The 26,867-nt window shown below is 38.9% G+C and overlaps 1 protein-coding gene and 1 pseudogene across 1 annotated transcript; one reads left to right on the forward strand and one right to left on the reverse strand.

Annotated features, from left to right (window-relative positions):
- Positions 1-7,008: 7,008 nt before the first annotated feature.
- Positions 7,009-7,630, reverse strand: LOC149750686 (olfactory receptor 11A1-like). Its single transcript, XM_089908789.1, is given in 2 exon segments — positions 7,009-7,076; positions 7,079-7,630. Coding segments are annotated over 2 exon segments (504 nt in total). The 5' UTR covers positions 7,515-7,630.
- Positions 7,631-13,966: 6,336 nt separating this feature from the next.
- LOC111179889 (large ribosomal subunit protein uL13 pseudogene) lies at positions 13,967-14,570 on the forward strand (annotated as a pseudogene).
- The last annotated feature ends 12,297 nt before the right edge of the window (positions 14,571-26,867 follow it).

Raw genomic sequence — 26,867 nt, forward strand, 5'->3', positions numbered from 1 at the left:
ATGGAGGTTCCTTAAAAAACTACAAATAGAACTACCATACGACCCAGCAATCTCACTACTGGGCATATACCCTGAGAAAACCATAGTTCAAAAAGAGTCAGGTACCAAAATGTTCATTGCAGCTCTGTTTACAATAGCCAGGACATGGAAGCAACCTAAGTGTCCATCAACAGATGAATGGATAAAGAAGATGTGGCACATATATACAATGGAATATTATTCAGCCATAAAAAGAAACGAAATTGAGTTATTTGTAGTGAGGTGGATGGACCTGGAGTCTGTCATACAGAGTGAAGTAAGTCAGAAGGAGAAACACAAATACCGTATGCTAACACATATATATGGAATCTAAGAAAAAAAGATGCTCATGAAGAACCTAGGGGCAAGATGGGAATAAAGACACAGACCTACTAGAGCATGGACTTGAGGATATGGGGAGGGGGAAGGGTAAGCTGTGACAAAGTGAGAGAGTGGCATGCACATATATACACTACCAAACATAGGGAGGATAGCTAGTGGGAAGCAGCTGCATGGCACAGGGAGATCAGCTACATTGTTTGTGACCATCTAGAGGGGTGGGATAGGGAGGGTGGGAAGGAGGGAGACGCAAGAGGGAAGAGATATGGGAACATATGTATATGTATAACTGATTCACTTTGTTGTAAATCAGAAACTAACACACAATTGTAAAGCAATTATACTCCAATAAAGATGTTAAAAAAAAAATCAAACTCTTCAATGGCTTCCCATAGGTTTTAAGCAGGTCCTATTAACTCCTCACACTCAGCTGGCCAGTCCTTCCCCACACCCACCCCCACTGTACTGCCATACTGGTTATTGAATTCCTTTTAATTGCTTGAACAAATCACTCTAGTTCTCTCTCTTTCTCTCTCTCTCTCTCTCACTCTCCCTCCTTCCCTCCCCTCTTGTCTTTGGAATATTCTCTCACCTGTAGACTCAAAGCTCTGTAAACCTCTGTGTTGCTATGTGTATGTTGAACAATTGTGTCTGGAACATAAGAGGTGCTCTATAAATGTTTGAATAACTTCAGGCCTGAAACTTAGGAGAACTGGAGATTTGGGAAGGGAGGAGAAAATAAGAGAAGGATAGAGAGATAAGTAGAGTGAACATCTGTGGAGAGAGAAGTGGTTATTAGAGAGAGGATTTTAGGAATATCAGGAAGAATATCTCAAGACAAGAGCTCCTCATAGCAGAAGTGAATGATCATTTTGATGGAGAAAATGTTTTATTTAATGTACTCCTCTCCTTCATCCCAAGTGCTGATCCAAGTGCTTGACAACCAGAGGCAGCTGTGTCCTGGGAGTCAGGGAAGGGTAGAGAACTCTATACCCACTCAGACCCAAACCTACAAGATTTCATTGAGAACTTAATGTTGTTTCTGACCATTAGATATTTACAATCCATTTGGAGGAACAAGAAAAAAAATGGAGAATAAGACAATGTCAGGGCAGCCCGTGTTGTTGAATAATCCAGAAGAAAGCTCAAAAACTATGAGAAAAACTAAATTAGAAAAAGGATATAGCAGAAGGTCAGACCCATGGTTTGGTTTTCTCAGTGCATGTTATTGATCAAGCATGGTAGGTGATAACAGAATCTGGGTGTTTAGGAGACCTGAAGTTGGCCAGATAAGGAATGGGAACACAAAATATTGATGCTGCATTATCATGCAGTAGTACCTGCCAAAATGTCTCCTGAATGGACAAAACCTCACATAGACATGGAGAAATCACTGGGTTCCCATTTAGGCCTTCTTTTTTTTTTTTTTTTTTAAGATGAGTGAGTCTGTTTTTATTATTGGAAAATATTGAAATATGAGAAGAATACAAATAAAATTCCAAGCTGAGGGTAGAGAGCATTTTTTTTTAAATTCCAGCTATAATAACCAACAATGATACTCCCTTGCTTTTAAGGCATAATCCAATGTGACATTGGGATTGGAAAACCTGCATCCAAAGCAGCTCCCTACTGGCATCATTGTCCCAGATGCCATACTGCCAAAAATTTAGGCACTTTTTTTTTTTTGGCTGCGTTGATTCTTCGTTGCTGCATGCGGGCTTTCTCTAGTTGTGGCGAGCGGAGATTACTCTTCATTGCAGTGCACAGGCTGCTCATTGTGGTGGCTTCTCTTGTTGCAGAGCATGGGCTTTAGGCACGTGGGCTTCAGTGGTTGTGGCATGCAGGCTCAGTAGCTGTGGCTTGTGGGCTCTAGAGCGCAGGCTCAGTTACCCACGGGCTTAGTTGCCCCACGGCATATGGGATCTTCACAGACCCAGGCTCAAACCCGTGTCCCCTGTGTTGGCAGGAGGATTTTTAACCACTGTGCCACCAGGGAAGTGCCTGGCACTTTTTAACATAATGTCTATGATATATTATGCCTACCTGATTTAGGGCCTAGGAGTGATACGGGCTGTAGAAGTAGAAATACAGTGCTGTACACTGAAACTTATAGTGTTATAAACCAATGTTATCTCAATAAAAAATAAATTTAAAAAAATTAAAAAGTACTGTCTTAGTATGTTCAGTCTGCTATGACAAAAATACCATAGATTAGGTAGATTATAAACAACAGAAATTAATTTCTTGTGGTTCTGGAGACTGGGAAGTCTGAGATCAAGGTGCCAGCAGGTTTGGTGTCTGGTGACAGCTTGCTTCCTGGTTGATAGAAGGTCGTTTTCTTGCTGTGTCCTCACAAGGCACAGAGGAGAGATGGAGAGCTCTGGGGTCTCTTTTATAAGGGCACTGATTCCATTCATGAGTGCTCCACCCTTATGACCTAATTATTTCCCAAAGGCCCCACCTACTAATACCATCACATTGAGGATTAGGTTTCAACATATAAATTTGGGGAACACTTTCAGTTTATAGCACATACCCAGAAGAGAAGAACTGAATTACGGAACTCAGAGCTAGGAGTACACTGTAAACGAAATAACAGAGGGTTGGAAACCAAAAGGCATTCAGAGAGATACTTTAAGGAAGTCATTTAACATCTTTGAATCTTAGTTTCTTCATCTGTGCTGTGGGGATCGTTTCTACTTTATAGCTAAATGAGGACCAAATGAGAAACTGTGTGAAAGAGCTTTATAAAATTTAAAGTATGATATGAATGTTACTTGTTATCCTCAGCATATTCCTTAGAAAACATTTAGCCAATCTTCCCAATTTTTCAGATTCAGAGCCTAAAACCTAAAGTGCTGAAGAGACTTGCCTCAGGTCCCTCAGCTAAGAAAGAACTAAGCAGATACCACAACCCTATACTCTTTCAGTGGTTAGGGGTGTGGTCAGACCCCAGGAGCATGCACAAGGAGTGGACCCCTTGTGCTGAAGACTCTTGATTTCTGCCTGAAATTTGTGACTCTCTCTTACTAAGGTCCCAAATTCTTTGAGCTTGAGCAGGTGTGGACCAGTGAGAAACCACCAAGATTGTATGTGGGCTTTCTTGCCCTCCTGCCTGAGATCAGAGAGAGCAGGGTGGCAGGTCTCTGTGGAAACACAGCTACTCCTTATGATGGCAGGAGTGGCTATGACCTTCTCTTCTGACTCCATCTAGTTGGTTGTACATCTATATCCCTCTCACCTACCAGTAAAGGCCTGCACAGCCCTGGGACAAGAATCAGAAATTTACAGGTCATCGTGTAACCTTCCTTTCACTTCTCCTCAGAAGGAATCTAAGTCTGTGAGTGACAAAAGGCTTCTTTTGCAGACCAACCCACTCCTGAGCCTAAAGGCACAAATATGTCAGGGTGTGGTCATGCTACCTGGAGGTGTCCAGTGTCCCCCAAGGACAGGCATCCCTGATAAACCTGGGAAAGTCACTGACAAGTGTTGCTTCAACCTGGTAGAAGTCAGTTACAGAGATTCAGAGGCTTAAAAAATACAGTGCAGGTAACTGACATACAAAATTTCCTGCAGAAATCATCATCCTAGAAGCTGTGGTCTTCTCTAAATACTTTCTCTGTCTTGTCCTCTTAGTCAGGGTACACCAACTGTCCTTGACTTTATGGGACATAAACTAATCCAAACATGACCTTCATGTTTTTGTATGTTTTCAGCAGGGAAAATAAGGGAAGCTATAATGGAAGGAAAGGTCTAGTAAAAAATAAAAATGTGTGTGTTTGTGTGTGTGTGTGTGTGTACACATATTTAGCAGCAAAAGTCTTTATTCAAATGAAGTTTTAAATGGAATAAATAAGATACATCAAAACAGAATTGCTCAATGAGTGCAGGGATGGGGCTCAGAGACTGCTCAACCTCTTCCTCACCTTTGGTGGCTTCTCAAGCACATTTGCCCAACTCTAAGGTCAGAAAACCACTGGTTTGGGTGAGATGAGACTCCTGGGTTCTTTGGCAGTATTGGGGCTTATTTTCAGTTGTGGGAGCAGGGCTGTGGCTGCTCCATTACTGCAGCCCTCACTAACTTGGAAGAGACTCCCCAGGCTTCATGTTTCATTACCATGTCTCAGTGGAAATAGGAAGCCAGTTCTAACCGCAACATGTCCCCTTCCCCATTTGAGAGGTTGAGAGCTGTGGCTTTCTGCAGAAGGAGTAGTGGAGAAGTTTCTCCCAGTTGATGGCAATTGTGCTGGCCACAAACATTCTGAGGCTTTGTTACCTGAGTGGAGCTGCAGGCTTGTAGGAGATGGAATGTAAGACTTGGGGCTGGAGGGAGAGTTCCATGGCTCTGGCATGTGCTGTGATACACTACACTCTCTCCTAGCCAAGTATAACCAAACAGTGATGCAGGCATATACAGGAATGTTCCTTATGTGTCCCTAGGCAAGGAGAAAACTTACTGAGTTGGTAGGTGGTGTGGTATAGGGGAGAGAGGACAGGACTCATATATAGCATTTCTGGATTCTAGTCTGTGTTACCTGGGGAAAGTCCACTTAATCCCTTAGGGGATCACTTCTTGTAAAGAAGATGTTGTATAATCCATACATTCTCTCTGGGCCTTAAACATTCTGAATATTTATTACTTTGTAATGTCAAAATGAAATTTGACTACATATAGTTTTAGCTGGGATTTGGTACAGAAGGTGGAACCTAGAAGAAGAGGTACAAGAGCTACCATTTACTGAACACTTGCTATGGGCCAGACAGACAGTGCATGTTCTCACTTAGGGACAGTGTGAGATGGGCATGGCATGTCCTCCTTTACAGATGAGAAAGACTAAAATCGGTGAGTTTAGGTAACTTTCCCAAAGCATATTACAAGAAAGTGGCAGAGCTAAAATTAAAAACTTTCCCATGACACAAAAGCCTGCTCTCCTATCCAATTTCCTGCAGAGCTAGTCTGACATTAACCCTGGCTCCCAATGAGCCACCCGTGGATAAATGAAAGCTGACAAGTTTTACTTTTACTGGGAGTACCCTAAGATGATCACACAATATTTTCCTAGTTTACAAGAGGAGCAAGAAGAGGGCAATTCTCTCTTCATAAAGCAAGGTCTAAGAATGTTTTCAGATACCCAGCATAGTCTCGTATGTGCTGTTTCCAATCCAAGGTTCTGAGTAACCCCCACGCATGGTGAACATAATCTCTTTGCTTAACTAAAAAAAAGAAGAATGTTTCAGAAGAAAGTTTAGGCAAGAGATAATCCTAACCTCAGCACTAGGGGCTCATAATTTGTAGGAGCCAGAAAAGAAGTCAGGCAGCATCTGAGTGTGCAATGCTGACCTCAGCTTTTCTACTCAGAAGTCAACTCAGCTCTTTAGAGTTGCAAAGAGCAAAAAACACATGCCCACCACACCCTATGCTCTAACTTACTAAGAACATGTGCCAGTAGGAGAGGGAGCAAGTGCAGGCAAGAGCCTGGTAGAGGGCCTGGCAGGAAGAAGTGGAACTCAATAAATACGATGTCCCAGCTTCCAACTGAGCCTGCTACCATAATAGCAGGGGAGATAGAGCATCATAGATTCATCATGGGTCCTCTGCCTAGCCCTCATTTCCCCAAATCTTTGTTTCCCACTTCTAAGTCTTGAGTGCAAGACTGGCAACCACTGATCTTTTTACTGACTCCAAAGTTTTGCCTTTTCCAGAACATCATATAATTGGGATAAAACACTATATATCATTTTCAGATTGACTTCTTTCACTTAGTAATATGCATGTAAGTTTCCTCCATGTATTTTTATGGCTTGATAGCTCATTTCTTTTTAATGTTGAAAAACATCCCATTGTCTGTGTATCACATTTTATTTTTCCATTCATCAGCTGAAGGGCATCTTGGTTGCTTCCAAGTTTTGGCAATTATAAATACAATTGCTATAAATAGGTGCAGTTTTTTGTGTGAACATACGTTCTCAACTCATTTGGGTAAATACTAAGGGGTGTGATTGCTCAAACATATGGTAAAAGTATGTTCAATTTTGTAAGAAATGCCCAAAATGTCTTCTAAAGCATTTGTACTGTTTTGCATTCCCACTAGCAATGAATGAGTTTCTGTTGCTCCGTATCCTCACCAGCATTTGGTGTTGTCAGTATTCTGGACTTTGGCCATTCTAATAGGTGTGTAGTAGTCATCTTATTATTTTTAATTTTGGATCACAAGTGTAATTTTATATGTGTAGTTTTACACTAGTTATTTGATTAACGTTTGTCTTCCCCCATGACTGTGAATTTAGTGAGAGCAGGGACTTCCTCTGTTTTTGTTTATTTTTCACTTATATTTTGTACAATGCCTTGGACATAGTAGACCCTCAATGAGTATTAGAGCAAATGAGTGGCCAGCATTACCAGTTCATTTTGGAGATGAGCTTCTACACAAGGATCCTGGAGCAGAATGGAGCAGAATCTGACCTGCTTAGACCATTCCTGGGACACCAATTCACTGTCAGAATTCAGCAGTGTCCGCAGCCATACTCATAGGCATCTGGTCATCAGTCTTTGGTAGCTAATAGTTTAGGTAATTGCCTTTTATGTTGACTCTAAATTACTCAATCCAGTTTATGAACCATTGAACAAATATAGTTTTTTTCCTTTTTGCATCATCTAAGGAAACCTGGCTTCTTACTCAAACACTTCTTCAGGGCTTCATGGATGTCTCTGTTTCTCGGCTATAGATGATGGGGTTGAACATGGGTGCTAGGATGGTATAAAGTAGAGAAAATCCTTTGTGCAAGAGTTGGGAAGAGTTGGCTGAGGGCATGAGGTATGTGGCAATCAGTGTCCCATAGAACACCATGATCATGGTGAGGTGAGAGGAGCAGGTGGAGAAGGCCTTTTGCCAGCCTGTGCCAGATGGAATTCTTAGGACAGCAGCAAGAATGAAGGAGTAGGAGGTTGTGATGAGAGGAAATGGGATCAGAGTCACTGCAGAAGAGGTGGCATAGGCCATGGTCTCGGTCAGTGAAGTGTCCATGCAGGAGAGATGGACCAGAGGGGTGAAGTCACAAAAGAAGTGATCAATTTCATTGGGTTCACAGAAGGTTAGTCTAGACAGTAGGACCATCGTGATTGCTGTGAGAAGGAAGCAGCAGAGAAATGTGGCCATTTCTTTTGCCACATCCTGCAGTGTGTGAGCATGTAATTGTGTGAGTAGTTAAGCTCGTCCTGCTATCTCTTATCATATAAAAGCCTTCAATACATTAATCCCATTTTAAAATTGACCCAGTGTCCTAGGTACCATTTTGTGGAGATCTGGTTCCAGCTTTTCAAAGGGGCTCACAGAACTAACCTGGAATCTGTGCTGACCAAAATTCCTGGTGCCCAGAAGATGTCCAGCAACTGACGATTCAGACTGAGCCCATTCAGTGGAGCATGGAGAAGGCACAAAGAGAGAACTTCTCTCAATCCCCTGCAGAGTGCAAATAACAACCTGAGATCTCAGAGAGAAGGCTTCGGTCTGACAGAATACAGCCAAACTCCAGGATGTTACTGCTTGTTGCTGCTAATGATGATGATAGGACTTGATCCCAGGTACGGTCCTAAGTGCTGAAAATACGTAACCCACTTAATCGTCACAACAACCCTATGTAGTGAGTACTCTTATTATCTTTACTTTCCAGATGGAGTCACAGAGAGGCTGAATAACTTAACCATGGTCATCAGCTAGAAAGTGGAAGAGGTGAGATTCAGACTTGCTCTGGATCCCTCACTCCTAACCATGAACACTGCCTCTCACGGGACTTGGGTACATGGCTAGTTTGCATTATCTCACAGAAGTGGGAAGGGGAACGGTTCCACAAGGAAGCCTCTCATCCAAGTTTTAACTTCAGGGAAGGTGAGACTTGCTTTGTCAGTTGGTGAAGGAACAATTCCATAAAGGGTTACAAACTCTGACATCCTTCTCTACCTGTCTCCTGTACTTGCTTTCACACTACTACTTTTATGTCCTTTCTTTATTACCTTAAAAATAAATCTAACATTGTTTGGATATGTGCATGGGAAATTACTACTTTCCCTCTACCAGGCAATTATAGGGCTGCTGCCCTATCTTGATGCAGTACAGGAAGGCATGATAGAGAGTAGAAAGCAGGTGAAAGGTATGAGATAACTGACTAGAAAGGCAGTGGAGCCTGGTTAAGAGCACAGCCTCTAAAATTAAACTGGCCTAGATTCAAATTCCTGCTCAACCACGAATATATGTGAGCGAAACCATTTTATAACCTTTAAGGGAAGAGCAACTCTGCTGCCTCTAGGTCTGAGAAGATGAAGCTTTTAAGGGCAGCAGAGAGGTTGATGATACTAATCCCCCACCTCTGACCCTAATATACAACTACTATCTCTCCCTCTATCTCCCTCACAGAAGCGAGGAAATCACAAAAGGATATTATTAAAAAAGGTAGAGATGTGGACTCTGCTAACACTGCTGGACTCTAGAGCCACAACCCCAAATCACATGATATGTCTGTGATTCATGTCTGCACAGAGCTGGGTCCAGAATAAGGGCTCAATAAATTGTAGCGCATTCCACCCCTCCTCTCTTCTTCATCTCTTTCTCTTCCACTCCCTCCTTCCTCCCAAGTATGCCAGCCCATTTAGTGCTATCTATAAGTAGATGAGATCTTATGCTAAAAGAAAAGCATCTCTTCCCTTCATTGGAGATATTGAGAGGACAAATTATAAAGACAAAGAGACTAAAGCACTGGAGAGTTATTTGGATTTGATGATTTTTAACATCCCTTCCAAACTTGAATGTTTTTCCTAATTGGGACACATTCCATTCCCTCAGGACACACACATAAAGCAAGCTTGTGGGAAAGAGAAGAGACTTATCACAAAGCAAAGTAAAAACACAAATACTCAGTAAATAATCAGAGGTTTTATATCTTCCATTAACAAAAATCAAGGAAAGACATGAAATGACTCAGGTGCTCTCTGAAAAGGAGCCATTCTCTTAGCTGAATTCAGTGGTCAATAAATTAACCAATCAAGTCAGCCAACATTTGGCTTATTGATAAGGGCTGTTGTCTCTTGCCAGCTGCTGGTTAATTCAGCTGAACAGTTGGTCTACCAGACAGACAAATAATTTGATTTTTCTCACTAAACTGATAACTGATTTAGTATGCCAGGGAATTGTATCTCTGACCTCATCTCGTAAAGGACAGATTTAAAACAGGGAAAACTGAAGTATACACCAGCAGAATAGATAAGCTCTACCTGTCAGTGCCTCAGAGGGGTCCACATCAAATCTGGGGAGTCAGGCCACAGAGACAATGCATGTAAATCTCCCCTTGATTCATAGAACTGGGCTAGACAGCTGGAATCCTGCTTTTATCCAAAAATACACCTCCCTGTGCAATTGACAAAAACAAAGTTGGAGATGTCTTTCCACATGAACCTTAGGAGGCCAGTTGGCTTTTGGCCCCATCTTTCAACCTCCTTCCTCTGTGTAAACTTACGTCCCTCTGTGGGCAAAGCCATAACCTCCTCTGATATTGGTGCTCATGGGCATTTCCCAAGTGACATTTGTGGGGAATTGTTGTTATTTTGGAAATAATATGAAACCAAGTTACCTTAGAGGAAATATATTTTTCCCCTTGCTTTGTGTTAAGCTTCTACTTTAATAATGACTCTGTATTTATATGACCTTTGTAAAGAGCTTTAATTTGTAAAGAGCTATTGAAAATGTATCATTATGTTATGTTTTGGTAGAATGGATTAAAGTAACATTTTGAAGGAAATATTCAATTTTTTTCTATCCTCAGGAAGAAAAATTACTGTGTACATCTTTATTGTGTAGATTTGGTGGAAACTGAAGCAAGTATCTGTGATAGTAAACATTTATCACCAAAGCCATTAATTAGGATTCTAAAGAACTTGTGTCGTCTTGGATTCTTGTTATTGATTAAAAATAGTAAGCAAGGCTAGTCCTGTTCTGGGAAGTGTACATTTGTGAGTGGAAACCTTATGGAATTAAAGTTATCATTTACTGATAGACATTAACAAACTGGAGAGCTATTAGCTCAAACTAACATATTAATACCACTATCCAATAAGTGTAACAAATGAAACAGTAATAAAATAATCAATGAATTGAAACTACCTCATTTGTTCTTTAGAACTGAAATATTTTCCTCTAATGAACTATCTGAAAACTATCTGAAAACATGAGGCCTCTGGGTAGGATGTCCTTATTGAAATCTACTAAGTAACCACCATATGCCAGACATTGTGCTAAGCCTACGCTATTATCTATATTCCTCACAACCCTTCTTACATATTGCTTATTTTACTCATGAGGCTTTTAGAGGTGATATGACTTGTTCAGAATTACCCAGCCAGAAGAATGTGAGGGAGCTGGAAATGGACTAAAAGCTCCATGAAGACAGAGCATGTCTATTTCAGCCATTACTCTATCTACCTCAGAGCCTGGCACATAGTAAGATTTCTAATAATATTTATAAATCAATGAATGAATAAATATGTGAGCAAATATCTGACTTCATATAAAGTGTTCTTGCTGTTTTATCAAGCCCTTTCCTCCAACCTTCACAAAATGATACTGTAGCCCTGTTAAGTTAAAGGAAGGGCTCTAAAACCTGAATTGAGGCTGACTAGGTAATGGAAGCAGTTACTGATGCTAAAAAATTTTTAATGGCAAATTATACCTAAAAAAAAAAGCAAAGATTATTTTATTTAGAGCAAAGTCATTTAGGAGAAGCCTGATTCAGTAATTAAGCCAATTAGTTATTTTTCAGAAAGGCTACTTCTCAATTTCTAAGAGGTTGTGAAACCATTTTCTACTCTTAAAAAGAAAAGATATTTATTTTTTGGAAACCAAGTCACTGATGCAAATTTATTTAAGAATACAAGCTTCAGATATGTTCTGCAGCTGGTACATAGTCCAGCTAAACACTTTGGACTCTCAAGCCATATACCACAGTGCAACAAGCAATTATAACTCTGTTCCTTTGGCTTCAAGAAGAATTTAAATTATAATGTCTACATACTGTAAGTCTAAAAAATATGAAAATTTCTAAAAAGAAAATAAAAAGTGTTAAAATAATAGCATGTTTGAGCCTAATGTGTTAAGTTCAGTTATTCAAGACGATTGGGAAGGTGACTTTGTGGATATAATGGAAAGTTCACTGTATGTTTGCCTATTACATCTTCTCTTTTACTCCCTTGTCCCCAGCCCTTAAGAACCTCAAGCCGCCTTCTATCTCAGAGACTTTGTAATTGTTGCCTCTGTCTAGACTATGCCCTGTTTTTATTTCTTTGTGTCAGGTATCACTATTTTATTTCATTTTACTTGTTTACTTGGTTGTTGACCATCTCCCCCTTAAGACTATAATCCTACAAGAGCAGGGATGTTTCTGTCTTGTCTGCTACTATATCCAGTGCAGATACTCTGTGTGTCTCTACACAGTAGATAATAACTGGCACATAGTAGATAATAACTATTTGCAGGAAATAATGAAAACAAAAATCTATAGTGTTACCATGAAGTTTACAGTTATTCTAAGTGATTGGATTTTCAGCCCCTTTAGGGACTGGTTATTTTCTTTAGGGACTTTGCCCTCAGGGGAAAAATGGTATTTGTGTGACTATTGTGACTTTGTTAAGTGAGCATTTGTTAAGTAGAGCCCTGGGTATCTGGTTGCTGAGCCATAGTTCAAGAAAAGGAATTGAAATAGAGAAGTTTATTACTCACAGGTCCTGGAGGAGGTGCACTGCATGCCTCATGGGGCCATGAGAGGAGGTCAAGGCAGGGTACAGGCAGAGAGAGCATGGCAGGACCTGGGGCATATGCCTTTATTAGGGTCTACAGGTGGAATACGTTGGTGTTCCCTGGCTAAGTCCAGATTGGTTAATTCAAACCAAAAAGAGTGGGATTTTGGTGAGCTTTGTGGGGCATCTTATTTAAGGGGTGTGCAAGGAGAAGGCCTTGGCAGGCAGGGGAGAGTAATTATCCAAAGGTGGCTGGGGTAGTCATATCAGGATCTTACATTTACTTATGACTGTAATGGTGTTATCTAGGGCATGCACTCACAGGACGGGGGCCAGTCCGTTCAAGCCCCCTGCAGGCTGCTTGGCCACACAAAATGGATGCTGGGGCAGCAATATTATCGAGTAGTCTAGCAAAACTCTCAACAATGACTAACCAGTCAAGATTCTTCACATGCAGACCACAGACAGAGGAAATGTCGACCACACAATCCTACTCCTTAGCCATATTTTAAAATAGACACGTGAATAGTAAAGAAATAAATTACTTGCATTGAATAAAATTTAAGTGAAGATAAAGATTTTAAAAATATATATAAACTCCAGCTCCAGTTCCTCATAGGTTATTTTATTTATTGTCTGAGCCTCATATCAAGGTGAATTTTTGCTTAAGGCCAGAAGCACTGTGGGGAATGTGGACTGCTCCAGAACCTGGGCTTCAGGGTCTGTTGATAGGTGGCTCTAGACCAGTCTTACTTCCCTGTTCATAACCTGTGAGAAGAGAAGATATTAATTTACCTTCTTAGGACTTTTAAGTGACTTGTGAACAATAGTTAAAAGATGGGAGGGGCATCGCTTTTTGCTTTATAAGGTTTTATTTCAAAGTTCCTCTTCATCTTTATTTCCTACTATTTTTCTTATAAAATGGAAGAAGAAACAGAACTATTTCTCAGAGTGACTCCTTGAGCCTACATAAATTGTTTGGTGGTTCCCTTCCAATCATAAAAGGCTTTCTTGGCAACCATGGCTCTAATTCACTCATTCCAAATTTGTGTTGCTCAAACTGTTTTCCAGATATCATGCCTGAAGGTTCAGAAGGAAGGGACCTATTTACCTACATAATTACTAGGCTTCCTGATTCCATTTGGTTTATGTCTTTGTTCATTTATTGACTATGTATTCTGTGCTAATTTGGTAATGCAGACTGGAAATTATGAAGGTACACTCCTTGCCTTCATGTTATTTAGAGTCCAATTAGGGAGGTTGAGTACAAACAGATAATGTCAATAAAATGAGATATAAGTAAAACTACTTTAAAAGAAGACTGAGGGAAAGAGGGGTCAGCCGAGATGATGACAAAGGAGGCTCCTAATCCCACTTCTCCCATGGACACAATGAATGTTCTGCTACTACACAGAGAGCAACTACCTCTGAAAGAAATCCAGAAGCAAGCTGTGTGACTCCTACATATTGGGTGAATAAGAAAATACCCATAGCAAAACAGGTAGGAAAGCAGAGTGAGACATGTTTGTCATAAGCCCCATGCTCAACACAGTGTCATACAATTGGGAGGAAATGCCCAATTCCAAACTTCTACCTGAGGAATTAAAGTTTGGACCCCATATTTAGGGCCCCAACTTTTAAGACTCCAACTTGAATGACAGGCTCCCAAAACACCTAGCTCTGAAAGCCAACAAGGTTTGCATCTGCAAGACCCACAAAACTATAGCAAAGAAAGAGTTGTTAGCAGGTGCAGGCACACATCATGGCTGCCTCCCCAGGGTTCAACAGAGAGGAAGCAGGCAAAATTGCTTCTAGTCTTTCCCTGAGAAAGTTCTATCTGAATACTTTTCCCAGGCGGCTGCCGAAGATGGTGGAGGGGCAGGTCCTGGTTCTCGATGGCCGAGGCCATCTCCTGGGCCGCCTGGCGGCCATCGTGGCTAAGCAGGTGCTACTGGGTCGAAAGGTGGTGGTTGTGCGCTGTGAGGGCATCAACATTTCTGGCAATTTCTATAGAAACAAGTTGAAGTACCTGGCATTCCTCTGCAGGCGGATGAACACCAACCCCTCCCGTGGCCCCTACCACTTCCGAGCCCCCAGCCGCATCTTCTGGCGGACAGTACGAGGCATGCTGCCCCACAAGACCAAGCGAGGTCAGGCCGCTCTGGACTGCCTCAAAGTGTTTGATGGGATCCCGCCACCCTATGACAAGAAAAAGTGGATGGTGGTTCCTGCCGCCCTCAAGGTTGTGCGTCTGAAGGCTACACAGAAGTTTGCCTACCTAGGGTGCCTGGCTCATGAGGTTGGCTGGAAGTACCAGGCAGTAACGGCTACACTGGAGGAGAAGAGAAAGGAGAAGGCCAAGATCCACTACCGGAAAAAGAAGCAGCTCATGAGGCTACGGGTCAGGCTTCTAATATAGCATGCATCTGGGAGCTGGCTATGGTCCTCTCCAGTTTCTGTGGAAGATGCTGGACACTTTTCCCTCCATCCCACTCCAAAGTCACAAGTATCTCCCTGGAAAGAGCTTGTACACATATCTGGCACCTCAAATCTTGTGGCTGCTGCCTGAGGGATGAGCCTCTGGATTGCCTGGCTCTCATAGCCAATGGGGTTTGAATTCACAAGTCCCATAGTACTATAGCAAAGAAGCAGTTCTTAACAGGTGCAGGAGAACCCCTCTGCAGCTATACACTTGGACCCAGCACAGAGAAAACAGACAAAATCAACTATCTCCCAATTTCTTCTTCCTTGGAAGGAGCTTAACTATATACTTTCTCAGTTGCTGTCAGAGGATGTGATTTCCAATCAGCCTGCGTCTAGGTGTTGAATGTAATCTTTCCTTTGGGATGCTAATGGGTCTTGGTACACCCTCAGGTATGGGGAGGTACTAAGAATAAGCTTGGACAATCAAAGATTTGAGAGGTAATCAGGAGATTTGGCTGGACTGATAGACAAAGTTCATCTCCTACACAGGACCACTCTGTCGATATGGGGAGAGGTGGCGTTTTTATCTGATGTATAGAAACCAACACAGAGAGTTGAGGAAAATGAAGGAAAAAAAGAAATATATCCCAAATAAAAGAACAAGATAAATCTACAAAAATATATCTTAATGAAACAGAGATAAGCAATTTACCTGATAGAGAGTTCAAAATAATAGTTGTAAAGTTGCTCACTTAGGTCAGGAGAGTAATACATGAACAAAGTGAGAATTTTGATGAAGAGATAGAAAATATTTAAAAGTACCAAAACAGAAATCACAGAACTGAAATATATGATAACTGAATTGAAAATTTAAATAGAGGAGTTCAATAGAAGACTAGATCTAGAAGACTAGATCAAGCAGAAGAAAGGATCAGTAAACTCGAAGACAGGACAGTTGAATTATCCAATCAGAGGAGAAAAAAGAAAAAAGAATTTTAAAAAGTGAAGGTAGCTATCAACAATAGAGACAGAAAAATCAATTTTTCCAGACAGAAAAATCAATAAGGAAACATTGAGTTTAAACTACATTTTAGGGACTTCCCTCGTGGCACAGTGGTTAAGAATCCACCTGCCAATGCAGGGAACACGGGTTCAAGCCCTGGTCTGGGAAGATCCCACATGCCATGGAGCAACTAAGCCCATGCACCACAACTACTGAGCCTGTGCTCTAGATCCCCTGAGCCACAACTACTGAAGCCCATGCACCTAGAGCCCATGCCCCACAACAAGATAAGCCACTGCAGTGAGAAGCATGCACACCGCAACAAAGAGTAGCCCCTGCTCACTGCAACTAGAGAAAGTCCGTGTGAAGCAATGAAGACTCAACACAGCCAAAAATAAATAAATAAATAAATTTATTTAAAATAAGTAAACTACACTTTAGATCAGATGGACCAAAAGATATTTACAGACCATCATATCTAACAGCAACAGAATATACATTCTTCACAAGCACACAAGGAATATTTTCCAGGATAGATTATATTTTAGGCCACAAAATAAATCTTAATAAATTTAAGATTGATGTCTTATCCAGCACCTTTTCTGACCAAAACAGTATGCAACTAGAAATCAATTACAAGAGGAAAACTGTAAAATTCACAAATATGCAGAGATTAAACAACATGCTCCTGAATAACCAATGAGTCAAAGAAGAAATAAAAGAGAAGCTAAAACTATCTTGAGGCATATGAAAATGAAAATACAGCATACCAAAACTTTAGGATGCAATGAAAGAAGTTCTAAGAGGGAAGTTTATAGCAATAAATGCCTACATTAAGAAAAAAAACCTAAATAAACAAACTACCATTCTACCTCAAGGAACTAGAAAAAGAACAAACTAAACCCAAAGTTAGTAGTAGCAGGAGGGAAATAACAAAGATCAAAGTGGAAATAGAGACTAAACAGATAATAGAAAAGATCAAGGAAACTAAGTGTTATTTTTTAAAAAAGATTAAAAATGTAGACAAACTTTTGATAGATTTACCAAGAAAAAGAAGAAAAACTCAAATAAATAAAATTATAAATGAAAATTAATATAATTGATCCCCACAAGTTTGAAGATTATAGAGATTACTCTGAACAATCATATACAAACAAATTGAACAGCCTAGAAGAAATTAACAAATTCCTAGAGACGTACAACATATCAAGATTAAACCATAAAGAAGTAGAAAATCTAAAAGTCCAATTACTAATAAGGAGATTGAGTTAGTAATCAAAACCTCTCAGAAAATAGAAGTCCATGACCAGATGACTTCACTGGTGAATTCTACCAAACATTTAAAGAACAATTAATATTAATCATTTTCAAACCCTTCCAAAAAAAATGAAGACCAGGAAACACTTCCAATCTCATTTTACAAGGCCAGTATTACTTGATAACAAAGCCAGACAAGGACGGTACAAGAAAATTTAATTACAGGCCAATATCTCTGATCAACCTAGATGCAAAAATTTATTAAAATATTAACAAACTAAACTAAACAATACTTAAAAGAACCATATAACATGATCAAGTGGGATTTATTCCAGAGATGCAAGGATGGTTCAACATCCACAAATCAATTAACGTGGTATACCACATTAACAAAATGAAAGATAAAATTTATATGGTTGTCTTAATAGATGCAGAAAAAGCATTTGTCAAAATTCAACATCCACTCCTGATTAAAAAAAAAAACTCCCAAAAAACTGGGTATAGAGGGAATGTAACTAAGCATATTAAGGCCATATATGAGAAGCCCACAGCTAATACCATGCTCAGTAGTGAAAACCTAAAAGTTTTTCCTCTAAGATAAGGAACCTGGCAAGGATACCCATTCTTGCCTCTTTTATTAAACATAGTACTGGAAGTCCTAGACTGAGCAATTAGGCAAAAAGGGGAAAAAAAAAAGACATCCAAATTTGAAAGGAAGAAGTAAAACTGTCCCTGTTTGCAGATGACATGATATTATAGGTAGAAAACGTTAAAGACACTACACTACACAAAACAAAACAAAACAAAAAACCTGTTAGAACTAATAAATAAATTCAGTAAAATTGAAGGATATGAAATCAATTTACAAAAAAAAGTTGCTTGTCTATACACTAAAAAGAACTATTGCAAAGAGGAAATAAGAAAACAATCCCATTTATACTTGCATCAAAGGAATAAAATACCTAGGAACAAATTTAACCAAATAAGTGAAAGACCTCTACACTGAAGATATGGAAGAAGATACAAATTGATAAAAGAAATGGAAGAAATAAATACAAATAAATGGAAAGATATTCCATGCTTTTCTGATATACTACAAAGCTAAAGTAATCAAAGCATTATGGTATTGGCACAAAAACAGACACATAGATCAATGGAAAAGAACAGAGACCCAAGAAATAAACCCACACACTTATGGTCAATTAATCTACAACACAGGAAGCAAGAATATACAGTGGAGAAAAGACAGTCTCTTCAATAAGTGGTGCTGGGAAAACTGGACAGCTACATGTAAAAGAATGAAATCAGAACATTCTCTAACAAACACCATGTACAAAAATAAACACAAAATGGATTAAAAACTTAAATGTAAAACCAGAAACTGTAAAACTCCTGGAAGAAAACATAGGCAGAACACTCTCTGACATAAACTGTAGCAATATTTCTTTGGATCTGTCTCCTAAAGTGAAGGAAATAAAAGCAAAAATAAACAAATGGGACTTAATCAAACTAAAAAGCTTCTGTACAACAAAGGAAGCAATCATCAAAACAAAAAGCAATCTACTGAATGGGACAAGATATTTGCAAACATTATATCTGATAAGGGGTTAATATCCAAAATATATAAGCAGTTCATACAACTCAAATGAAAACAAAAACAAAAACATCCTGATTAAAAAATGGACAGAAGACCTGAATAGACATTTTTCCAAAGAAGACATACAGATGGCCAAAAGGCACATGAAAAGATGCTCAACATCATTAATCATCAGATAAATGCAAATTAAAACCACAAAAATATATCACCTCACATCTGTCAGAATGGCTATCATCAAAAAGATCACAAATAACAAATATTGATGAGGATGTGGAGGAAAAGGAAACTGCACACTGTTGGTGGGAAATATAAATTTGTAGAGTCATTATGGAAAGCAGTATGGAGGTTTCTCAAAAAACTAAAAGTAGAACTACCATATGATCCAGCAATTCCAATGCTGGGTATGTATCCAAAAAGAAACCAAAAACACTAATTCAAAAAGATACATACATCCTGATGTTCACAGTAGCATTACTTACAATTGCCAAGATATGGAAGCAACCTAAGTGTCCATCAACAGATGAATGGGTGAAGAAGATGTGGATTCCACATACAATGGAATATTACTCAGCCATAAAAAAGAATGAAATTTTGCCATTTGCAACAACATGGATGGACTTGGAGGGCATTATGTTAAGTGAAACAAACCAGATGTCAAATACCTCTCTGATGCTCCTTCCTGTCTCCTCCTTATAAGGAAATTGTGATTACATTGGATCCACCTGGATAATTGAGGATTTTTCCACCTCAAGATCCTTAACTTAACCACATCGGCAGAGTCTCTTTTGCCATTTAAGGTAACATATTCACAGGTTTCAGGGATTAGGACATGGCTATCTTGGGGGTTTGGGGGAGACATTATTCTACCTACCACATGACTGATGAAAGGCTGTGGTTAGGAATTTTAGATTACTCTACTTTCCACTCAGATAGTCTTTGCTATCTCTTTTTGACAGAATTACCTATTTTCTAATCCACTCTTTCACTGAACATATAGGACATGTAGGGTCTCGGCTTTAAACTGAGGCTTAAATTCAACTATACTGCATTTGAGCCCAAAGCTTTATTCCCTGGTCTCATGTAGCCATTTAGAAACAAGAGTTGGGCTTCCCTGGTGGCGCAGTGGTTGGGAGTCCGCCTGCCGATGTAGGGGACACGGGTTTGTGCCCTGGTCCAGGAGGATCCCATGTGCCGCGGAGCGGCTGGGCCCGTGGGCCATGGCTGCTGGGCCTGCATGTCCGGAGCCTGTGCTCCGCGGCGGGAGAGGCCACAGCAGTGAGAGGCCCGCGTACCGCAAAAAAACACAAAAAAAACCAAACAAAAAAACAAGTGTCTTGTTTTCTGAGATTGGTAAATGCCCCAAAGGTGACTGTGACTTCAGCATTCACTCACTCCCCTAGTTTTTGCCTTCTCTGCTTTTTTCCTCTTCCTCTCTTTGAGCTCAGTCACGCATCTGAAAGATGTTGTTTTAATCTAGAATTTAGGCATTTCTAGACGTTTTTAGGTAGAAGATCTTTCAGATTATCTACTCACTATATTTCCACTTCTTTAATGTGTTATTAGTTAAGATATTGGAAGTGGAATTTCTGATAATTGCAATCAAATGTGTCTTAACTTAATCGCCATGTCCTAAGGTGATCATATCTATCTTTGTAGATGTTTGATCTCAGCTGTTTTAGAATTTCTGGCAGTTAGTAACTTCAGGGGGGATAGTAGTACCTATCCCTAACTTCCCCAAAATAACCAGTGTAGAGATAACCTGAGTTACTACCTTCTTTCCTAAGTGAACAAATTCTTTATCCTAACATAGTGCTGTAATTTGTGTCCTGGCTATTCTTTTTTTATTTTGGCTGCACCACATGGCATGCGGGATCTTAGTTTCCCGACCAGGGGATTGAACCTGCATCGCCTGCAGTGAAAGCATGGAATCTTAACCACCAGACCACCAGGGAAGTCCGTGGCTATTCTATTTTAGTCCTTGAATCTGCGTCTGGCCACTTGATTTGCTTAGGCTCATGAGTTGTTAGCAAATAGAGACTTTAAAAGTGCTTGAGCACTTGAGTTTACCCTTGCTCTTGTATCTCTGCAACTAACATGAGAACATTCCAGCGCTATTGTGTTGGAGGATGGTAAACAGGTAGAGACTCACCGAAGCCAACCCATATGAGGCATCCTAGATCAGCCAAGAAACAGCCCATTCTTGGATATGTGAGCAAGCCCAACCAAGATTAGCAGAGCCACCTGGCCAACTTCCAGTAGGCTCCAGATTCATAAGCAATAAATGTTTCCTATTTAATGTCACTGAGGCTTTATTGTCGTTTGTTATACAGCATGTTTATAATACCAATAGATAAATAATAGGTAGCAAAATCTGTTTCTGCTGAAGGAAGTTTATCTTGTCTCTTTTTCCTCAGTGAGAGTTACCTTCTCTTTGCTCTTTCATGAATCAGTTAGGAATAGTGTTTAGCTATGAGTAACAGAAAATTTATCTATATAATGGTTAAACACATTTTGGATGGTAATTTTCTCATGTAACAAGAAGTGTTAGTTAAGCAGATACTGACATAGGTTTGATGGCCCAGAATCTTAGGACTGAGGTTTCTGTGATGAGCTTGACTTTTCCCTCATTATTCCAAGGTGGATATGTAGCCCAAATCCTCACATTCATAGTCTTGAAAAAAGGAAATAGGAAAGAAGAGGGAGAAGGAGAAGGTAATATCAGGAAAAGGAGAAAGTGAAAGCAAGCAATTTCCTTTTAATAATTTGACAAGGAAATTAAACACATTACTGCACTTACATCTTTGGAAATGTCAACTCTAACTTGATAGTCGTTTGCCCTGCTGAAATTTTTTTGGCAGGAGAGAAAGTTCTGTAATTATTAGGAAAAAAGAGAGAATGGCTACTAGGAGACCTATATTTGACACAGCAACACTACTAGTTGAGCTGTTTAATTTCATCTTTTAATTCTGAGCATCCAACAAAGTAGATCCAACTGCTATTTTATCTTCTTTATTGTGAATTTTTCTTGTTTCCATCCTTTCCAATAGAATTTTTTTTAACATTGGGAGGTAATCTTGAGAAGCTAATCATTAAAAGACTGGTGAGAAAGAACATTTTTCAAGAACAGAGGTGAAAACACTACACAAAAGACATTGTGGATAAGATGTTAAAGTGAAGCATAATAAGTTGAGCAACAAGATAACAATTGAAATCAAGGCTGTCATCATTTCAAACAGCAGTCAATATCATTATATTCAAAATCACTACCAGTAATCAAGAGCATCAAACTACAACATCCAAAACCAAGCATTATTGAGTGTTTACTATGTATCTGGTTCAAAAGAAAATTTTAAAAATTTATAAATAAAAAATTAAAATTTTATGCCCCCAATAGAAAACTATCGACTAAAGGAAAGCATTAAGATATATTTAACTGCCTATAGAAACTATAACTCTGAACACCAATGTTGTGTGAAGAGTTAAGCTCTAAATATTGTTGGAAGTTTTTTACAGCGTAAATTTTGTTAAGTCATTAAAGTTTTTCCTTTGTTTTCCCAATGGAAAAATGAAACAATACAGGAGAAGAGCTTTGTAAACTATAAAGCAATGCAAATTATGATGATAATGATGGTGAGGATATGCAGAAATCAGGTGACTGTAGAAAGTCTGAAAGTCAGAACTGAAGCTAGGGGGATTCAGAACTTAGCATTGGCTTGACCTGTGTAACACAAAGTTTCACCCCATCGTTATGCAAAATAAAAAATAAATTGTGAAGTCAAAGATGGACTGAAAACAGACTGTTTTTAAAAAGTTTATTTTTAAGAAGAAAATAAAATTACTACATCCCATCACCTAAAAATAACTGCCATTAATATTTTGATGTATATCTTATATTTTTTTTCTCTTTCTCTCTCTTCTCCCTCTCTTAGCTCACACACACTCACATAAACACCTCACATTCTTTTTTTTTTTTAAACATTTTTATTGGGGTATAATTGCTTTACAATTGTGTGTTAGTTTCTGATTTATAACAAAGTGAATCAGTTATACGTATACATATGTTCCCATATCTCTTCCCTCTTGCATCTCCCTCCCTCCCACCCTCCCTATCCCACCCCTCCAGGCGGTCACAAAGCACCAAGCTGATCTCCCTGTGCTATGCAGCTGCTTCCCTCTAGCTGTCTACTTTACGTTTGGTAGTGTATATATGTCCATGCCTCTCTCTCGCTTTGTCACAGCTCACCCTTCCCCCTCCCCATATCCTCAAGTCCATGCTCTAGTAGGTCTGTGTCTTTATTCCTGTCTTACCCCTAGGTTCTTCATGACATTTTTTTTTCTTAAATTCCATATATATGTGTTAGCATACAGTATTTGTCTTTCTCTTTCTCACGTACTTCACTCTGTATGACAGACTCTAGGTCTATCCACCTCATTACAAATAGCTCAATTTCATTTCTTTTTATGGCTGAGTAATATTCCATTGTATATATGTGCCACATCTTCTTTATCCATTCATCTGATGATGGACACTTAGGTTGTTTCCATCTCCAGGCTATTATAAAGAGAGCTACAATGAACATTTTGGTACATGACTCTTTGAATTATGGTTTTCTCAGGGTATGTGCCCAGTAGTGGGATTGCTGGGTCATATGGGAGTTCTATTTGTAGTTTTTTAAGGAACCTCCATACTGTTCTCCATAGCGGCTATACCAATTCACATTCACACCAGCAGTACAAGAGTGTGCCCTTTTCTCCACACCCTCTCCAACATTTATTGTTTCTAGATTTTTTGATGATGGCCATTCTGACTGGTGTGAGATGATATCTCATTGTAGTTTTGATTTGCATTTCTCTAATGATTAATGATGTTGAGCATTCTTTCATGTTTTTTTTAGCAGTCTGTATATCTTCTTTGGAGAAATGGCTATTTAGGTCTTCTGCCCATTTTTGGATTGGGTTGTTTGTTTTTTTGTTATTGAGCTGCATGAGCTGCTTGTAAATTTTGGAAATTAATCCTTTGTCAGTTGCTTCATTTGCAAATATTTTCTCCCATTCTGAGGGTTGTCTTTTGGTCTTGTTTATGGTTTCCTTTGTTATGCAAAAGCTTTGAAGTTTCATTAAGTCCCATTTGTTTATTTTTGTTTTTATTTCCATTTCTCTAAGAGGTGGGTCAAAAAGGATCTTGCTGTGATTTATGTCACAGAGTGTTCTGCCTATGTTTTCCTCTAAGAGTTTGATAGTTTCTGGCCTTACATTTAGGTCTTTAATCCATTTTGAGCTTATTATTGTGTACTGAGTTAGGGAGTGATCTAATCTCATACTTTTACATGTACCTGTCCAGTTTTCCCAGCACCACTTATTGAAGAGACTGTCCTTTCTCCACTGTACATTCCTGCCTCCTTTATCAAAGATAAGGTGACCATATGTGCATGGGTTTATCTCTGGGCTTTCTATCCTGTTCCATTGATCTATATTTCTGTTTTTGTGCCAGTACCATACTGTCTTGATTACTGTAGCTTTGTAGTATAGTCTGAAGTCAGGGAGCCTGATTCCTCCAGCTCCGTTTTTCATTCTCAAGATTGCTTTGGCTATTCAGGGTCTTTTGTGTTTCCATATAAATTGTGAAATTTTTTGTTCTATTTCTGTGAAAAATGCCAGTGGTAGTTTGATAGGGATTGCATTGAATCTGTAGATTGCTTTGGGTAGTAGAGCCATTTTCACAATGTTGATTCTTCCAATCCAAGAACATGGTATATCTCTCCATCTATTTGTATAATCTTTAATTTCTTTCATCAGTGTCTTATAATTTTCTGCATACAGGTCTTTTGTCTCCTTACATTGGTTTATTCCTAGATATTTTATTCTTTTTGTTGCAATGATAAATGGTAGTGTTTTCTTGATTTCATTTTGATATTTTTCATCATTAGTGTATAGGAATGCCAGAGATTTCTGTGCATTAATTTTGTATCGTGCTATTTTACCAAATTCACTGATTAGCTCTAGTAGTTTTATGGTAGCATCTCTAGAATTCTCTATGTATAATATCATGTCATCTGCAAACAGTGATAGTTTTATTTCTTCTTTTCTGATTTGGATTCCTTTTATTTCTTTTTCTTCTCTGATTGCTATGGCTAAAACTTCCAAAATAATAGTGGTGAGAGTGGGCAACCTTTTCTTTTTCCTGATCTTAGTGGAAATGGTTTCGTTTTTCACCATTGAGAATGATGTTGGCTGTGAGTTTCTCATATATGGCCTTTATTATGTTGAGGTAGTTCCCTCAACATAATAGGTAGGTAGTGCCTACTTTCTGGGGTTTTTTTTAATCATAAATGGATGTTGAATTTTGTTGAAAGCTTTCCCTATATCTACTGAAATGATCATATGGTTTTTCTCCTACAATTGTTAATATGGTGTATCACATTGATTGATTTGTGTATATTGAAGAATCCTTGCTTTCCTGTGATAAACCCCACTTGATCATGGTGTATGATCCTTGTAATGTGCTGTTGGATTCTGTTTGGTAGTATTTTGTTGAGGATTTTGCATGTATGTTCATCAGTGATATTGGCCTCCAGTTTTCTTTTCTTGTGACATCTTTGTCTGGTTTTGGTATCAGGGTGATGTTGGTCTCGTAGTTTGAGTTTGGGAGTGTTCCTCCCTCAGCTATACTTTGAAAGAGTTTGAGAAGAATAGGTGTTAGCTCTTCTCCAAATGTTTGATAGAATTCTCCTGCGAAGACCTCTGGTCCTGAGCTTTTGTTTATTGGAAGATTTTTAAACACAGTTTCAGTTTCAGTGCTTGTGTTTGGGCTGTTTGTGTTTTCTATTTCTTCCTGGTTCAGTCTTGGAAGGTTGTGCTTTTCTAAGTATTTGTCCATTTCTTCCAGGTTGTCCATTTTATTGGCATATAGTTGCTTGTAGTAACCTCTCATAATCCTTTGTATTTCTGTGGTGTCCATTGTTTCTTCTCCTTTTTCATTTCTAATTCCGTTGATCTACATCTTCTCCCTCTTTTTCTTGATGAGTCTGGCTAATGGTTTATTAATTTTTTTTATCTTCTCAAAGAACCAGCTTTTAGTTTTATTCATCTTGGCTATTGTTTCCTTCATTTCTTTTTCATTTATTTCTGATCTTTATGATTTCTTTCCTTCTGCTAACTTTGGGGTTTTTTCATTCCTCTTTCTCTGTTTGCTTTAGGTGTAAGGTTAGGTTATTTATTTCAGATTTTTCTTGTTTCTTGAGGTAAGATTGTATTACTATAAACTTCCCTCGTAGAACTGCTTTCGCTGCATCCCATAAGTTTTACGTCATCATGTTTTCATTGTCATTTGTTTCTAGGCATTGTTTGATTTCCTCTTTAATTTCTTCAGTGATCTCTTGGTTATTTAATGGTGTATTGTTTAGCCTCCATGTGTTTGTAGTTTTTACATTTTTTTTCCTGTAATTGATATCTAGTCTTATAGCATTGTGGTCGCAAAAGGTAGTTGATATGTTTTCAATTTTCTTAAATTTTCCAAGGCTTGATTTATGACCCAAGACATGATCTACCCTGGAGAATGTTCCACGAACACTTGAGAAGAAAGTGTATTCTGTTATTTTTGGATGGAATGTCCTATAAATATCAATTAAGTCCATCTTGTTTGATGTGTCATTTAAAGCTTGTGTTTCCTTATTTATTTTCATTTTGGATGATCTGTCCATTGGAGAAAGTGGAGTGTTAAAGTCCCCTACTATGATTGTGTTACTGTCGATTTTCCCCTTTATGGCTGTTAGAATTTGCCTTATGTATTGAGGTGCTCCTATGTTGGGCTCATAAACATTTACAGTTGTTATATCTTCTTGGATTGATCCCTTGATCATTATGTAGTTTCCTTCTTTGTCTCTTGTCATAGTCTTTATTTTAAAGTCTATTTTGTCTGATATGACAATTGTTACTCCAGCTTTCTTTTGATTTCCATTTGCATGGAATATCTTTTTCCATCCCCTCACTTTCAGTCTGTATGTGTCTCTAGGTCTGATGTGGGTATCTTGTAGACAACATATATACAGGTCTTGTTTTTTATCAATTCAGCCAGTCTATGTCTTTTGGTTGGAGCATTTAATCCATTTACCTTTAAGGTCCTTATTGATATGTATGTTCCTATTACCATTTTCTTAATTGTTTTGGGTTTGTTTTTATAGGTCCTTTCCTTCTCTTGTGTTTCCTGCCTAGAGAAGTTCCTTTGTCTTAGAAGTTCCTTTTTGTAAAGCTAGTTTGGTGGTGCTGAATTCTCTTAACTTTTGCTCTCTGTAAACGTTTGAATTTGTCCCTCGAATCTGAATGAGATCCTAGCTGGGTAGAGTACTCTTGGTTGTAGGTTTTCCCCTTTCATCACTTTAAATATGTCCTGCCACCCCCTTCTGCCTTGCAGAGGTTCTGCTGAAAGGTCAGCTGTTAACCCTAAGGGGTTT

This window comes from Delphinapterus leucas, chromosome 1, assembly GCF_059928025.1.
Source record: "Delphinapterus leucas isolate spDelLeu-1000000601 "Yukka" chromosome 1, BTC_Dleu_Yukka2, whole genome shotgun sequence".
NCBI lineage: Eukaryota > Metazoa > Chordata > Mammalia > Artiodactyla > Monodontidae > Delphinapterus > Delphinapterus leucas.